At 38.1% G+C, this 18,280-nt stretch overlaps 1 protein-coding gene across 1 annotated transcript; it reads right to left on the bottom strand.

Moving 5' to 3' along the window:
* Positions 1–2,604: 2,604 nt before the first annotated feature.
* On the bottom strand, positions 2,605–17,246 carry HTATSF1 (HIV-1 Tat specific factor 1). The gene is made up of 9 exons (XM_026848633.1): positions 17,027–17,246; positions 12,999–13,203; positions 12,612–12,659; positions 11,255–11,409; positions 10,080–10,243; positions 8,376–8,475; positions 7,775–7,864; positions 7,121–7,258; positions 2,605–6,751 (listed from the first exon to the last, which is right to left on the bottom strand). The coding sequence occupies exons 1-9, from the start codon at positions 17,192–17,194 to the stop codon at positions 6,467–6,469; spliced, it is 1,353 nt and encodes a 450-aa protein (XP_026704434.1). The 5' UTR covers positions 17,195–17,246; the 3' UTR covers positions 2,605–6,466.
* Between the last annotated feature and the right edge of the window lie 1,034 nt (positions 17,247–18,280).

Raw genomic sequence — 18,280 nt, 5'->3', positions numbered from 1 at the left:
AGGGCTGTAGCAAGAAAGAGGTAGTTTGGGTTTTTTTTGCAATAAGTTTACTAAAACTACCAAATTGCAGCCATTCCAGAAATGCTGAATCAGGGTCAAATTTGCCAGGCTCAGTTGGAAAAACGCACTGGGGAACTAGAGTCACCAAACTGGTGACGTTGTATTTTATGCAGTAGCTTAAGTTTGTTTACTTACCCAGAAAGTAGGAGAGGACAATCCAATTCCTTCTGCCTAAATACAGAATCATAGAATCATCTAGGTTGGAAAAGACCTTGAAGATCATCCAGTCCAACCATTAATCTCACACTGACGGTTCCCAACTCCACCAGATCCCTCAGCGCTGGGTCAACCCAACTCTTCAACCCCTCCAGGGATGGGGACTCCACCACCTCCCTGGGCAGCCCATTCCAACAGATAACAACCCCTTCTGTAAAGAAATGCTTCCTCATATCCAGTCTAAACCTTCCCTAGTGCAACTGGAGGCCATTCCCTCTTGTCCTATCGTTTGTTCTTGCTTAAAGAGGCTCATCCCCAGCTCTCTGCACCCTCCTTTCAGGAAGCTGTAGAGGGCGATGAGGTCTCCCCTCAGCCTCCTCTTCTCCAGACTAAACTCCCCCAGTTCCCTCAGCCGCTCCCCAGCAGACCTGTGCTCCAGACCCTGCCCCAGCTCCGTTGCCCTTCTCTGGACACGCTTGAGTCATTCAATGTCCTTTTGTAGTGAGGGGCCCAAAACTGAACCCACTCATCAAGGTGTGGCCTCACCAGTGCTGAGTACAGGGGCAAGATCACTTCCCTGTCCCTGCTGGCCACACTAATCCTGACACAAGCCAGCATGCCATCGGCCTTCTTGGCCCTCTGGGCACACTGCTGGCTCCTGTTCAGCCAGCTGTCAATCAACACCTCTAGGTCCCTCTCTGACTGGCAGCTCTCCAGCCACTCCTCCCCAAGCCTGTAGCGCTGCTGGGGGTTGTTGTGGCCCCAGGGCAGCCCCCGGCATTTGCCCTTATTGAAACTCTTCCAGTTGGCCTCAGTCCATCGCTCCAGCCTGTCCAGGTCTCTCTGCAGAGCCTCCCTGCCCTTGAGCAGATCAACACTCCCACCCAACTGGGTGTCACCTGCAAACCGAGGGTGCACTCGATCCCCTCACCTAGATCATCAATAAAGATGTTAAACAGGAGTGGCCCCAACACTGAGCCCTGGGGGACACCACTCGTGACCGGTCACCAACTGGATTTAATATGTATGAATCCGCCCTCTGCCATCTCCCAGAACAACTTAACTACCAGGCTGTAAGATTTCCTGGGACAGCGCTTAGTCTTTTATTGACACACTCTTTGCATAAACCCATTTTCGTTATGAGACAGACTGGATTCCAGTCTATCAGCAGGGCAAGTGCCCTCAATACCTGAGTCATTCATTCTTTGATCCCCTTTTCTAAACTGTTTCATAGAGCAGATTCTTCTGCTAAAACTTTTCAAGACCTTGTTGAAGAATCTCCTCTTAGGTTGGCAGTTAAAGCACTCATAAGGTTGTTAGATGGCATCAGTTTAAAGCTCCTCAGTGAACAGCCCAAAGAACTACTGGCTAAAAATGGGATTATCGTCCCTATTCCTTTGTAGTTTATCAACTGAAACAACTGATTTCCAGCACTTTTTAAATATGAAATGTTAAGCTTTGAACCAAGAAAATAATAATTTCTGAGAATAAAAATTGAAATTCTGTTTGTCCTTAACAAACAACCTCCCTCCCACACATGCTCAGTTTTAACCATGGTGCTGCAGTCATTCCTCCCGCTCCTTTTATGTGCGGGCAGGATCCATGAACACACCAAGCCAGGATGAAGTCCGAGGCAAAACCCACAGAGGGAACAAATACCATGTCCCACTGTAAACACTCGCAGTTCCAGCAATATGTCTGCTGGACTCCACTTGGAAAGCTCTGGCCTGTTAACACATACGCTTTATAAACTGAAGTCACTGGGCACCAAATGCTGCTGTACCTTTACTGAGGACAAAAGTAGGACAAATACATTATCTCAAAACTAATCAGAAAAGACTTGTTTTGTTCATGAGTTTGTTTATTAAAAAGGTAGTATAAAACACAACCCCTTTAAGAAACAAAATTGAAGACAAATCAAGGGATTCTCAGATGCTGTCACAGGTCTAGATATTATTCAAATGGGTTTTTTGTTTTGTTTTGTTTTTTTTTTTAAATGTTGGTTTTCTAAAGGATAAATGAAAATGATCAATTTACTGAAAGAAAAAAACCTGTCAGAAAAATTCCAAGTCAGCGTACTGAAAAGTTTAATCTAACAATATACTTTCATATTACAGAATGAGCAAAAAACAATTTGCTGCAAAAGATTTCATAATTCTATAAATATTTTACAGAACTTTCAAGAGTATCCTGACAGTAAGACTTCAAGCCTTGTATAGTGAGCACTAAAATACACACAAGTCAAATCAACACAAGTACACAACTTACATAATTCATTTATCATACTGCAGTATGTTTCCTCAAATTCAGAAATAAAAATAAGAATTTTAAATCCAATTAAAGTCTATAGTTTGGTTTTTTTTTTCTTTTTTTAAGAATCTGATTAGCTTATACAGTTCAAGAATTCAGGGTATGGATATTGATTTTACTGGAAAATTTAAAGGCAAGTTTGGGTTTCTATGAAGCATCCAATACCTTTAAGCTTTCTTAAGTGAATTAAGCTAAGTTATTTGTAATTGTAAATAGATTAACCTTCACTGAATAATGTCTAGGACATGTTTTAGCTAAAATGCACTGCATTTAACATACTAATGATTTTAAGTGAATTGCAATCCTTATACAAAACCTAAGTTGTACAAGGGACTGAAATTCAATTAAAAAAGTAATTAAAAAAAGTCAGCAGGAGAAACAGATAAACATTTTGATGCAAAATGAAACTAATTCTCTCTTTACAGCTGTATATGAACATTCGAGAACCTGCTACAACTTACATGCCTTTTCTTTTGGGGCCTTTTGTTTCCTGATGTCTACCCTGGCCATGCTCCTCAAACCACGTAATCTCTGATGAATACTTTTAACTCCGTACAATTACCTTGCCAGCAAAACACTAAATAGCATTTGATTGTAAAGCAAACTACCAATATATCTTGAAGCTAAGCAACTGACTTTGCGTTGCATGGTTAAGAAAGTGATTTTTCTATGCTGAATTTTGCTGAAGTACCAGTTAGTTAATACTCTTTCCCTGCTGTTATATTTAAGTGGTTTCACATCCATTTTGTCACACTGTGCAAATTAGTAGAAATGGTTATTTCTCTAGTTCAAAACTGAGCAACAAAGATTATCCACAAATTGTTTCAACCTGCCGCTAGTTATTGTTTCCATAATATACAAAGGGAAGCAGACTGCTTTTCTTAAAATGAACCTCTCACCAAAAGCCTACAGATGAAGGAACACACGGTATGGTGGAACGCTGGAATGGAACCTAAGAAAAATTAGAAACTGAGCAAAAATGCTTGATTTTGTCACTTCTAAGGAGCAAGACATGTCATTAGAAAGCACTTTTAATTAAAAGAATACAGTAAAAATTGCATTGGGCTTTTAACTTCTTACCAATTCATTTATGATGATGCTCAGTCAGAAAAAAAGTATGTTTAAAAAGCAACTCAGCTTGTTCAGCTTCAGATTTGTTAAAATTTGGTATTAAACATTACTGCTCTGTACTACAAGTTCTTATTCATCCTTTAAAATAGTAATTTTAACTTCTGTGAAAAATTTTAATCTATGTTCAGATTAATTTATAAAAATTTGCATCATTTAAAAAAAGGAAAACATCAAAAGAATTAGGTCTCAATGAAAATCTGCTGAAAAGAAAGTCACAGCTGCATTAACCTCTCCTTAGACTATTAAATGCCTCAATAACTCAATGAATAGTTTATATAAAAATATATTTTTACTTTTTACTGGGGAATAACAGAGGTAGACAAAAGGAAAACACCAGTTTGAGTGTAATGCCGCACTTCAGAACAACATATTTTCATGGAAAACCAGCTTTTATTTTGTTAAGAATCCTAGTTAATAGGAAAGCCAGGAAAGCATTTGGTCTCAAGTCTTTGTTGGTGCTCTACTTCAGTGTGAAGTCTGGAGGAAAAGGTGAAAAGACTAACATCACATTTGACTTTTGAAGCAAGCCAATCAAATTTGTACATCAGTTGGAGAGAGGAAGGTTACTGCACATCATGATTCTTTATTTTTCAGAGTCTTTTTTCAAACACTAACACTAACCTTAGTTTTTATATCTGATACCATGATAAGGCTTCATAGAACTGTACAATATTTATACATTTGTCAACGGTTTCCCTATATCAGTTGCAATTCCACTGTAAAACAGGCGATTTAACTGTGTATGTAGAGTGTTATATGACTATTCTCTCAAAAAAAATAACCTAACAAAACACAACAATATAACAGAGCTAAAGCCTGGAGTCTAGAAGCTGGAAGGAAAAAAGGAGCACTGAAAGCAGTACCCACCACACTAAATTACACTCTTCATATGCAAAAACTTCCAGCCCTCAAAGGTCTGTGGTACTTGTCACCAATAAAAATAACTAAGGCAGAACTAACACAATCCAGAGATGTAATCTGAATATGCCACTACGTGCAGCTACAAACCAGGCAGTATTTCAGATTCCCCGAATTGTTCAAACACCTGTTCTGCTGAAACGTACAATTCACACACTTCCAAAGACAATAAAATGGTCTTTCTTAGCTAGCAGGAGTTACAGCTCTTCTTTATAATGCAACTTAAAATTGGAAATTTGTCATGCCAGCTCATAATGAGCCCCCACGCTTTTAAACCCTGACTTTAAATATCATCTCTGTTGTACACTTTGTCAGAAAAAGATAATTTATAACCATAGCGGCAAGTGTTAACTTAGATGTTTTGGTTGGCATAGCTACCCATACATATCGATTACGTATAAAAAACCAACACCAAAATAAACTTATTAAGAGTACCATACAGACTTCTGGAAAAAAATATTGATGGTAAACTCAGAGCACAAAGTTTGGAAATATAAATTTTCAGAGTATTGTGAATACTTCAAGATGGAAATACAAAAATTGGTATCTATGGTTTCTTGTAATCCAATGTAAATTAAAAAAAATCAAAAGAATCTCCTTACAAATGTGCACTAGTAACCATCCAAATGAACAGTGTGCTATGAATTTAGCATCAATATTTTAATTGTTAGTGCCTAAATCCACTTTCTTCTATCCTTAGGTATCAAAATAATGGGATTCTAAATTAAGAATGGCTATGCCCAACACAGCTCCCCCGAAGTTATTTTTGAAAGCCTGCCACTTAAGATATCTTAAGTCAGATTGCCTTCTAAATCCTTGCTTTTGGAAATATTTCTAAAAGGGCTAGCATTTGCTTTTTCGATATAAAAGACTATTATTTGAAAGCATATTTTCAAATATTTTAACTTTTGCACAACAAATGTACTTCAAGTTGCCAAAAGTCTTTTAAAATTTGATGCAATATGGGAGATCCTCCTCACTTTGAAGAGCGTGTAAGGCTAAACTAGAATGTTAAGAGAACTCACACTCATCATTCTAACCAAGTTAAATAAAAACTTCTACTCTAATATTAAAGCAAAACCTGAACAAAGCCAATACACCTGTCAAAAAGCCTATTCTGCATACAGACCATGAGAGTTTAAGATCAGTCTTACTTCATTATGGCCTAGAATGTGTGTGCTTAAGCACTTCTGGCCTCCTTGACATAATTCCAGCCTCAACAGATCTAAGCGTCAAAAGATGATCTAAGCAGGGGAAGAAAAAAATAATTTACTGAATGCTGTGATCTAATAAACTATCTTCACTCAGTTTGCCTTATGTTGGCTATGGCAACGCTGTTTGTCTTCCACTTTCTTTGTTTGCAACTTTGTACTACTCTTATTTGCTACTTAATGCATAGCAACATATCCAATGCATTCACCCTACACATATCACAGCGTCTGTTCTGTAAAATGATCCAATGTACTCAGGACAAGAATCATTTTTAAGGATGAGATACCAAGGTCCAAGGGGTACAGGAAAATTAACAGTAAAATCCACAAATCTTGCAATAGCTTTGCATCACTGAAGTTACATATAGTTACACAAACTTAAGGGTTGGAACATATTTCACACTTACATAATGAAACACTGACAAGCATAGTTAGAACAAAAGAAGCCTGATGAGTTTTACTGCATTCTTGGCAACTTGAGTTACTTTACCTGAACAGCCAATTAAAACAAACTTTTAGAACCTCATTAAATACTGCTTTTAATGAAAACTTCAAAGCACACAGTTGATGACATTCTAATATGTATATATTCATATGAATATTGTCTGCAGTCACCCTGAAGATAGGGATAAACTCAAACATCACCCTAAAACCCATGTTTTCATAAAGCATTAAAGATGTTATGTATCTGCTTCAACATCACTGCCTGCAAGGCTGCTGTCTGTAGATGGAGCACCATCTTCATTAATGCCCTCACCATTATTCTCCCTCTTATGGGCTTCATCATTTACATCCTCCTTAGATGTGTCATTAACTTTCGAAGGCTGTCTGCCTTCAGGCGGTTTAACACTACTTGTTGCAGAATCTGAATCAGATGTACTTTGCTGCTCTTTTGCATCAGGATCCTCTAAAAACGATCCCCACACCTTGAGCCTTTCTTCCCTTTCTCTTGCAGTCTCCTCCACCTATTAAAGATAAGTTTATACACAAAGTTACACTTGTAAAAATGAGTATTTACACAGATAAAATTATACAAACATTTATACTGCGGTAATCTCAAGACTTCTGATAGGCCCTGTTGACTGTGAACTAATGAGCTGTGCATCCGGTGGCTAATCTAAGCTGACATCCCCAACACACAATTTTTAACATCAAACGGGTCCTTTAAATGTTTGCTAAACTGAATAAGTAAGGATTAATTTTTTGAGACATCCTACCAGTTTTTGAGGGGAAGCAATACATAGCAAGGGAAGGGAACATGAAGCACTTCTCAAAATAAAACAGATTTACAGTTTGTAAGAAATACATGATAAAATAGGACCATGAAAGGCTACCTGATAATCCGTTACACCATCCCATGTTTCAGCACTGAGCTGACGGCCACCAAACCACCTTCCATTTAGAGTTAGCTTGCACAGATCAGCTTCCGTTGCTTCTTTAAATGACACAGAAGCCACGCCATCGGGGTGTCGCTGTAAGGAGAGACAACTTTCATTTCATAGTTTTTGAAATAGAGCATTTATTCCGTCATCTTTTTTTTTTTTTTTTTCAGATTGTGTTACGAAATCTATGAGGATATAGCTCCATCCTGATCATACATAATTGTGTTTGAAAAAATTCAATTTCCAAGTTTACACATCTTGTTCTACTGGTACACTGTTGAACAGACCCTTTGAACACAGAAAACAAAGATGTTTCTGCTAGTTTAGCTACAAATAACTGTCTTCAGACGCTTTCAAACTTGTGACGTTATCCAAGTTACTGGAAAAGAGTTGCAGTTTGCCTTCACATAGGCTGAAGTAGGTAAGTGTTCAGAAATTAATTTCCAAACGAGCTAATAATAAAATACTGAAAAATTAGGTCAAGTTTTCATGAAATAAACACAGAAACCCAAATAAATGCTTTGCTCATATTTAAAGATTCCTATGTGTTTTGCACATTTACATCATTACATCAATTCTGCCAACACAACGCATAAAATTACCTACATCAAATATGAGAACCTTCTTTACTTGACCAAACTTTTCACACTCTGTCCGCAGATCTTCTCTGATCTCATTTAGCACTAAGGGATCCTCCTGCAATGCAATCACACAGGTTAAATTAAACAGAAGCACACACTTCTCAGCTTTATTTTTGCTCAGTCACCAATGGAACACACCTGCCAATCTGTAAAAATTCATAAATTAAGTGTTGTTATGCTGCATTTTCAAAGCCACTTGGGAGCTGGCAAACAGCTCTTACTGTAATTTAATAAATGCTACTTATTAATAAGGCTATTTTGTGCTCATTTCTCCATTCTAACTTAGTTATTGTTTACTCCTCTTTCCATCCCAAAAAGGAATATTATCAGGATACACAGCGAGAAAGGCTGATTTGAAAAATATATCCTTACCAACATCTTTTTCTTGCCTTTTGGAAATAGATGAATGAATTTTAAGTAGATGCTTGGCACAGGAAAAAAAAAAACCAACACTGTCCAAACAGTAAGTTTAATTTTCTGCTCATCTGCTTAGAATTTTGCTAAAATTCTTATGACATTGTTAACTACAACAGCACAACCTACAATAGTAAACTGCATCTTCCTACCTCAAAATCCTTTGGGTGAAACATATTCCTGATAATAACGATGCGTTCATGTCGCATTCGAGTTGCGCCATCTTTCTTCTCAGGCCTCCAATCCAGCTGTCTAATGAAATGAAGCAACAGTAAGAAGATATTGTTGCGGCTCTCTTCAGTTTCTACAAGTATTTGTTGAAAAAAAATCATTAATTTGGCATTTCTTGCAATACATCAACTAAAACATGTATTTTGACACAAAGAGTTACATCATTCTTCTAAAAAATGCAATAATCACTCAGTTTTACCACTTCTTCTACAAAGCAGTGGAGGCTTTAAGGTACTTAAATGCTCACAGAGGGAATATAAATTATTTTTTAAATCAAAGCATTTTCTTAAACACTGAAAAACCCCCAATCTTTAAGTTTTAAATACTTTCTACTATGAACTCAGCTACAGGAACCAGCTGCTGCCAAACATAATAAAAACGTCAATATTTGACTATTTTTTTTCTATTTTGTAAAAAAGGAGATCCACTATTCCCCCTTTGGTGAAATTTAACAGCTTTTATTTAAACAAGCATGCAAGAACACCCTGAATCTTACACAAGCATTGCTGCAATCTTCATTCCACAGTGTACAGAGCCACTGCCACAAACTAGCAAGGTAAACTCAGGGCATCTGTTCTATGACTTTGCTTTCTCACCAAAAACATTACTACTCATAGAAACGTCTACTTCATATCCTATCTGAAAATCTTATATTGGGGAGAGAAATCTTGTTTAAGTTCCTTCTTGTACCTGCTACTTCAGCTGGAGGAAAGCTTGGATTTCCAATGAAGGCAGTTTTGCAAATAAATTATGCTCAACTCAAAAGGAAACACCAACTGAAGTCAGTTTATTCACACAAATTCCTCTCAAATGCAGTTTCATACTTCTCTCTCCACACTGGACACTTCTTACAGCAAGAACTGGCAATTTATCTTTGAGGCAGATACATTTCAAGCTACTTTTATTTTTAACTGATAAAATATCAAGTAGCTTTTTCTCCCTTTAACTATGGCAAAATACTTCTGCATGACTATTTAAAAGGTTTAATGGAATGTTGCTTTCATTAAAATAGTAGAGAGTCCTATATACTCAAACTTCTTTCTTCTTTAATCCACATCTTCTTGGTTCCAAAAGGCAGAAAAAGAATTTTTAAGTGACAAAAGCAATGCATCTAGGTATAATTAAAAAAAAAGTACAATTAAAAAAAATACCAGAGAGAGATATCTGGGGGAAATCTAGCAATATTTCAGTATTTGCTCCTATGGAAGGCAGCATATCTTGCCCTCTGCAACCAGTGAAGTATGGTACAAGCAATATGTGGACAGCCAGAGTGTTATTACCTTATAGAAGTAAGTCTAGATATCATGACAGGACTTGCACGCTCTTACACGCTTAGAAAATGTTTTTTATCTCCCCAGAACTGCAGTATTTTCTTCTATATCTGAAAAGACCTTGGTTCCCTATGCATTATTTTAACGTGACAATCACAAACAAGTTCACTCTGTCAACATTAATTTAGGAGTTCCTCCCCTCCAAATGTGTATTATTTAAGCTATTTTGCTGTCAGATAAGACTTTAATTCTTGCATAACTTCTAGCATTGCATTTGAAAGCAAGCAGCGCTTTCTAATTTCTAATAGCACTTAGAATTCAAGCAATATTTTACTGAAATAAAAAAATACAAACTTCTGCTGTTGAGACAACTTCTTCTTGTAGTCTTTACATTTCTTCTTCTTTTTGCTTGCATCATACTCCCCCTTCAGTTGAAACTTTGCAACTTCAACATGTAATTTATAGCCTCTAATTTCTGCCTCATCCAGAAGTCTCAATGCAAGTTGAACTGATTCTCTCTATTTGAAGATAAAACAGAGCACAAGCTTTAAAGCACATGGCACAGTAAAATTATTTCAGTAACATTTACTTAAGAATATTGTGCTAAGAATCAGTTTCCCATCACTGAAAACCATAATGCCGTATCTCTTCCAAGTCTCTTGACACACAGCTGGCAATGCTTTAATCAAAATCCAGTATTTCTTTACCACTGGTATAACAGATTAACACTCCCAAAAGCAACTGCATGCATTTCATTCAAATCTGTCATAGAAAGCAACCTGCAATGATCAAGCGAGCTGATGAAATTTGAAGCAAAAATTTAAAAAAATTCTATAAAGCTTGTATCACTTTTCCAAGAACAGCAAATGTTGAGGCTTTTAATCAATTTTCCTAAAAGTCATTTAGAGTGGACACTGTCTTTACACTTACGCACTAAACAGCCCTGACTACTAAAATTACAAAACTAGCATAGACTACAAGGCAGTTGATTTAGTATTGTCTGGTGCTTCTTGCAGAATTAAAGCAGACTGCACGTACAAAGCACTAACTTTACAAATGACTCACAAGTGAAACACATGAAGGAAATAGTACTTCAGCCTAAACTTTCATAGGTTAATAAAAAATTCAAGAACAGTTGTGAACCTAACCAGTTCTCAACCAAAAGCTGTAAATACAGAGCTACAGTATGCTCATTCTAGTCTCATTATTTTTCTATTCTTGGCCACACAGTGGCATATTTTCAAAGTAAAAAGTGAAGAGCTCCCCCATTTCACCCCATCATCACTGGCACCCAAGATGGAAAGATGTAGAGACATGTTCAGCAGTATTATGGACATTTTCAGGGGGAAGGTGAGGGTGGGTAAGAGGAAACAAAGGAGGTGCACAAGCAGATAAGTAGTAATTTTCACCTTTAAAACAGACACCTAAATTCAAAGTTACACTTCAGGTATTTCAAGAATCTTCTAAATATGAATCTGAAACAGTGGCCGCAAGTATATTCAACAGGAAGGTTTCAGTGCACCACTGACCTTTAGATAGCAACAGAGGCCATCTCCTTTAAGATTTCCTTCCTTATCTTTGTACAGTTTGATTTTGTGTTCTTCTGTCTGAGGATCTCGCATAATGATACCACATTTTGACATGACTTGTATAAATTCATCTTTTGTAATGTCTGGAGGTAAACCTGCAAAATTAAAACAGAAGGCTTGAATATGTTCTTTCTTTCTTTTTTTCTTTTTTTTTTTTTAATATAACCTCATTAGAAAAGAACCCCCAGTGTTTCTTTAAATGAAAGACATCAAAGTTAAGGACAAAATTTTACATACGCCTTAAGAAAGCACCACCCATGACACCAATATTTTTTATATTACCTTTTAAACATTACTTCATACCAGTATTTTGAAAATCCTTTTACTTTTTAATAGGTGTAACATACAGCAACGTATCTGTGCTCCCTAATATACAGAGCTGGACCTTTCGCACTGGCTAAATACTGACACTGCAGTGGACACAACGGCCTAGGCGAGTGTAACTATCCTGCCCAAGTTTTAAGTTCCACAGCACCTCTAGGGATCAGAGACAAAAAAAACCCCAAACCAACCAATCAACCTATAAACAGATGACTGTTTTCTCCACCCACAAATTCGACAAAAAAAGCAACTGATAATGTATGGAGTTTCTGAAGTCTGAACTTGGAATTGAGGACAAGAAAAAACAAAATGGAGGAGAAAATTATGTGAATGTTCTATGCTAGTTCAATCTGGATAAAGATTTTTGTAAATTCAAGTGTGTGCATTTCTGTGACTGCTCAGAACCACCAGATGTACCTTTATGTATGCACCTAAAGGCAGCACCCCAACATCCAAAACAGGTAGAGAAATACCAGAATAAATGCAGAGTTTCATTTGAGCTTCCCCATTACTTGCTCATCTATTCCCAGCCTTTTGTTTGTAGTGTTTCCTCCTTACCTAGTAATTTAATTGCATATTTATAAAATCAAATAAAAATGAAACAATATTATTAAGTGATGTGTATAGTCAATGCACCATTTTATTTTAAACTCGTTCTCATTATCCCTATTCCTTAGGAACTCACAGAAATTGTTTTTCTTGGCTATAGCTTACTTTAAAAAAAAAAAAATAATTAGTGACTTGGCTGACACAGCTCACAGAGTATCACATTTAAAAGACAAAAGCATGGAATATGTCCCTTATACTGCTTTCCCATATCTGCAACTTAAAGGTCACGAAGATATTATCTAGTCAGGAACATGATGCTAAGTAGCTGGCAAGTGACAGACTGAACAGATAATATCAGAAGTGAGACATATATGAGTCTCTTTTACCATCTTTACCTCAAAGTAGATGAATAAACACTGTTACTTACCAGTCACATAAACATTTGTGTTTCTGTCTTCTTCAACATGAAACCATCCTAAAAATAAAGAGTTTTAATTCAGCTATGCCAATATATTAAACATAGGACCATACACTAATGTTCACATTCCATCAGTTTTCTAAGAATTTTTGCTTGCTCACAGGAAGCTTGTGAGCATTGTGAGCAAAGGAACACTGACTTAATCTGCCTTTTTTCCACCTTGTACACAGCCTGAGGAAGATACCTATAAAGCACCACAAATTTTTAAAACCATTCTGGAAACATTCAGAACCACCCATGTTTTTTGCTGTACAAGGTAATGCTGAACAATTGCCAGTTTCCACTCAGTACTATACAGGTTGCAGCCTACACAGAGAGAAATTCTTTGTCGCTTACCTGGCTCAAGCTTCCGTTTTTCCGCTTTCTGTTTTGGATCCGTTTGCTGTGGTCTTTTCTCATTTGCTGATGGTTGTGTTCCTGATGTCTTCGAACTTACTGGTTGCTTACTTTCAGTTGCTGTGCCAGAAGCAGATGAACTGTCTTTATCATCTGCGTGGAAGCCATAGTTGGCATGATATGTTGCCAGGAAATCTTCTGTTATCTGAAAAGAAATTAGGAAATTTAATCCAAAATTTCGAAGAAGTACAAATTCAGGTTTGTAAGTGTTTTAATGTTAGCTAGATGATGGTCATTTTCTAATCCACAACAAAGAAAGTAACAGTATTTTAAAACTGTTTTTAAAAAAAATCTTTGTAAAGCCATATGCACAACAAGAACAATCAGTTCAGGCATTACCTGAACTACAATAACATCCTAATTCCATACAGCACGTGAAGTTTTTAAACAAACAGTTCACAAGTTCTGTCTCTTTTCAAGTGAGTCTTTCTGCTTTCCATATAAATTGGATTTGCTGGAAGGACAGAAACCAAGTGCTCCTGACCGTGTTGGAAAGTAACACTGAAGGTAAGCCAACAACTTTTCCACAGATGATGACTGCCCTTTGTAGGCTTCTGTCTTTTGTTTCAGAGATGACAAATACAGTGTTGGTAGACAATAAATATTGCACTTAGACTGAGAAGTATCTTAACACACTGTTTGTAAGGCTGTACACTCTACCTTATATCCTACTTATAAATAATTAGCTTGCTCTTTTCTAGAGAGAGAATATATTTGGATAAAATATAAGATTGGCTAATGTCTAGGTTTTAGAGACTAAAACAAAAAACCCCTACAAATTACACCCAGTATTTCCAGCCAGGTAAATTTTAATACTAGCCACTAGCAATAAGGTGCAAAGAGATAATAAATACATCATAGCTGATTTTGCTAGCGTCACTGCACTATGAACTATCTTCTGAAGTTACACACTCTGACTTATTCCCAAAGCTGAGCCTTAACGTTTGAAAATTTGACCTGACTCTGACCAGCACTGCACTTGCTTCATCCATATGTGAAAGGAAATAAAACTTAATGTCATTAAGCTATTGTAAGACAGCAGTACAATGGACAGTAGTGTCAGTGAAAATAATGTAATATCTTCCATAGTGATTTGAAGCTTGATGTTTCAACTCTAAGCTTTTATTATAACAAATCAAAAATGCAGAATTGACAAGAACAGGCTTGTCACAAATAACACAAGATGCTGTGGAGCTCAATATAACTTAAAGTTTAGCATGAAACAGCTCCTACACTAAACAAGATTTGCAACACACCTCAAACAGGAATGTAAAGTGGCTGCTCTTACAGCCATGACATAATACAGTGTCAAGAGAAAGGAAGAGTACAACCACCTTTAGTGAAGAAAATGAGACTGTTCTAAATCAGGTTCATTATATTTGACACTAGCAATTTTAGCCAATCCTTAGTCTCAAAAGTTGATGAAATCCAGGGAATTAAGAAGCTTTTAAACTTTCTGGTGAACAATATTATTCATTTTCATCAGAACCTACTCATAAATTAGGGATCAAACCTGCAACAAACTAGCTACTTTGCTGCAGCAGCATTATTTTGCAACTTCAGGGGGAACTGCCTTCTCATGTAAAGCTAGATTTATTCTTAGCAAAATACCTACTATGGACTGTCGTATTTTGCCAGTCAACCACAAAGACCTTTTTTTCCATAATATGTTATCATCCTACCACATACACTGTTGCAGCTACTTCAATTTAAAATGTATTTTTGCAAGCATAAAGGAATTTATCCAAGTATAAAGGCTTTTATCGGAATTTACATCATACCATGTCTGCATGGAAAACAAACAGTCACAGAATTTCTTACTTGGGACTTCAATCCAGTTCTGGTGGAGAACCTCACAGAGAGGGATCAGTTCTATCTCCATACCCACACAGTTATACAGTTTGGAGCAATTAAGCTTATAGTAAAAGAAATACAATACTACAGGCCATGCTATAGCATGTAATTAACTACTGGTCACACTGAAATGGAAAGGAATAGATTAACCAAATGGAGAACAGATACCCTACACTTACAGAAGACATCCAACGTCTGTTTTGTGATGAAGGCAGGCAGGTGAATTCGACACGTGATTCTGTGCTATGTCTGTGAAGGACTATTAGAAGTTTGTATCCACAATATAGTACCACTGAAATAAAAATCCTTAAATAACACACAAAGTTGCAATCACTTTTATTAAATATTTGACCTGACCATGTCCAAATTTTTGAGGAATGTTGACAATTCATATCATTAACTTTTTGCACTGCTTTGAAATATGCTTCAGTATAAGTTCAGCAGACACTACTCTCAAAGTAGAGTAGCAGTGCAATACTAGCCTGTAGATGATCACTGGTTTAGACCAGTCAGAATATTTTAATCTTTTGTCAGAGAACAGACATAATTTTATTACTGCTCATGAAGGAGAGAAATAACTACAACTTCTGGCTCCTGCAGTCTCTTAAATCTATTTTGATAAAACACTCTGTTGAATAATCATCAGCAAAGTGAAGTAACCTGAGATACTATGATATCTAGCTCAGTGACCTATCTCTAACACAAAGTCATTCACAATGATTCTTTACCAACTTCCACAATATATCGTATTTACTAATGGACTTTGCTGTTCCTATATAATCTGGCCAATTTCTAATGTCATCTCCTCTCCAAGATGGAAATTTGAGGTAAGAAAGGCATTTAGGAAAGACCAGTGCTTCTGAGAAGAACAGATAAATTTTAAAAGGAGATGAGAAAGAGGAGAAGGAACAGGGAAAGAAAGAACCCTTTTAAGAGAAGTTACTGTGCTTACTGGATACAGCACTCCACAGGGAGCCAGGGGGACTCACTTCTCCACTGCTCCACTTTGTGAGTCTGGATTCCTCACATTTTTACCCCTCTGTAAGCCATTTGCTACATGGACACCTTACTAGGTTTACACATATATAAACCTGGCACTACGGGCTTCATTCTCACTCGGATTCTCTGCAATGAGTTCAGAGTCACAAGACCTGGCACATTGTAATTACCAAGTATAAGCTATAAAATGTCTTAATACTTGAAGTAATTGCCCTCATTCGTTGTTACATAGTAACAAAACTACTATTTCACTTGCAGATGAGTACATTGGCTCAACACATTAAATCCACATCTCCTCTCACCTTGAAGTACCACGTTGTTATGGCAAGTTCATTTTTTATACTATATTTAATTAAAAAGAGATTAAAAACTGTAACATGTTTCCATTCTGTGGAATGCCTTAAAGACAAATACACTTAATTTTCAAGTGCATTTCCAAGATCTAAGGAGAGGGAACAAGACATCTTCACACATGGATTGTTTTCAGGTAATAATAAAAGAGGAATATACTACTCCATTTTCATCTAGAGTTCTTAACAGACTAGTTCACTGCCAACAGAAAGACAAAGATCATCGCAGCTACTGTGATAAAGAAACCTAAACATGTCAAAGGCAGCACCGATTCGTTAAGATCCACAAATATAACTGTGACTTCATGCCAGGCCCGAGCAATTCTACAGATTCACAGCCAAGGAGAAAAGCCAGCCTACAGCTCTTCCCAACAAAAGAGCGGAAAGCAGCCGGTGAGGTTACAGACGAGACGACGCCAGCTGCCTTGGTTTTGCCTGTAAAAAAAGAGTGTTTCAGTACCACAGAGACTTTGCAGCAGACATCTATTTGGCTGAATCCAGACAAGCGAGACACCTCCGTGCCGAAGAGGCCCAACATCAACCGTTCTTCATTCTCACCCTTCCCCCGGGAAACTTCACCACGCCACCGGGAAAGAGCTGCCCCAGGGCCGCGTCCGGGCGGAGGGAGCGGCACCCCGCGAGGCTCCCCCGAGAGGGCCGCAGCCAGGCGAGGAGGCCGCTCCTCCCAACGGGAAGGGGGGAGGGAGCACGGAGCGGGCCCGGCCGCCCGCCCTCAGGTAGCGCCGAGGCGGCCCCCGCACCCACCTTGGGGAACCAGGCCTTCTTCTCCCGGTCCCACTCGTAGGCGGCCCCATCGGCCGGGTCCACGTAGGTGAAGGGGTCGGACTCGCCCTCGCCGCCGGGCTCGCCCTCGTACTGTTGCTGGAGCTGCAGCTGCCGGTAGAACTCCTCGTTCCCGTCCTCACCGCTCATCGTGGCCGGTTCGGCGGGACCCGGCGGAGGGTGGGGTGAGGTGGAGCGGAGCGGGGAGATAATAAAATCAAAGACACAATCCTGAACTTGTGAAGCTCTGTAGAGAGAGACATCAGCTAACTGGCTGGTCAACAGACTGTCAGATGAAATTGCTGAGGATATAAATATAGACTTCTAGCAACCCTTGGCTGTTCCACAAAGAACATCCAGCCTAGTTAATGACTTCTTTAATGCTTCGAGAATTTTCTCTTGGCAGGGCTATTACGATAGCTGTCCAAAGACTGTTTTGTGATCACCTATAAACTGACAGTTTAAGAGACATTCATAACAGCTCTCAAATAGGTGCAGGATTTTGGCAAGAGGCTTGACATATACAGTGTTTACTTATAAAAATTGGAATTGTTTGGAAGTAATTGGAATTGTTTGGAAGTAAGAATCATAGCATTAAACATTGTAAGAGTGATACAATTTAAGATTTAAACTGCTTATTTTATTTTGGCAGAGCTTTTTACATTCATAACCTGAGTAAATGCAGTGAAGTCTGTGCCCACACAGTAGAGATTTCCCTAGTGTACAGATCTGCCTACAACAAGTCACTGGGGCACTGTCCTGGGGAGTAGGAGATCCACGTTTAATCCCAATCTGATGAAAGTGCAGGGTGAGCGCATGGTAAACCTGGTCTGCACGCTTTAATGTAGCTACGAGGACAAACTACCTCAAATTCCCTCACACTTCCCGCAGATACCAGCATGCGTGATGGCAGCTACCGTGACACAGCTTCTTACCGTGTTGCCACCATCTGTTCTCATCCTCTTCAGTAAAGACAGCACAGTGAGCCAGCTCAGGGAGCTGATTCGGCTGGAAGCACGTAATTTTTTGGGGTCAAGACAGCTTTCATCTGAATCACATCCTTGAAAAGATATAATTCATGGCTGCATTAGCAGTGCTGCTGCAAGCTGCATGTTCTGGGGATGGTGCGAAGAGCTCGAGTGTTACACAGCTCAGATTAATCTAAACTGTCAAGAAATGGTGTTTTAAATCCTGACAAAACGTCTGGAAGTATATATTAAAAGTAGGCATTAGCGT

The sequence above is a fragment of the Athene cunicularia genome, assembly GCF_003259725.1.
Source record: "Athene cunicularia isolate RWA chromosome 4 unlocalized genomic scaffold, athCun1 chr4_part3, whole genome shotgun sequence".
Lineage (NCBI taxonomy): Eukaryota > Metazoa > Chordata > Aves > Strigiformes > Strigidae > Athene > Athene cunicularia.
This window is presented reverse-complemented; position numbering and strand designations above follow the sequence as displayed.

Bases quoted from the DNA above. Each gene is read 5' to 3' on its own strand.
- HTATSF1 (XM_026848633.1), bottom strand. From the start codon at position 17,194: ATGAGCGGTGAGGACGGGAACGAGGAGTTCTACCGGCAGCTGCAGCTC. The intron at 11,410-12,611 runs GTAAGTAACAGT...TTAATTTTGCAG, and splicing joins CACAAATGTTTATGTGACTG to GTTTACCTCCAGACATTACA. The intron at 7,259-7,774 runs GTAGGTAATTTT...CTCTCCTTACAG, and splicing joins AGAAGGTTCTCATATTTGAT to CGACACCCCGATGGCGTGGC.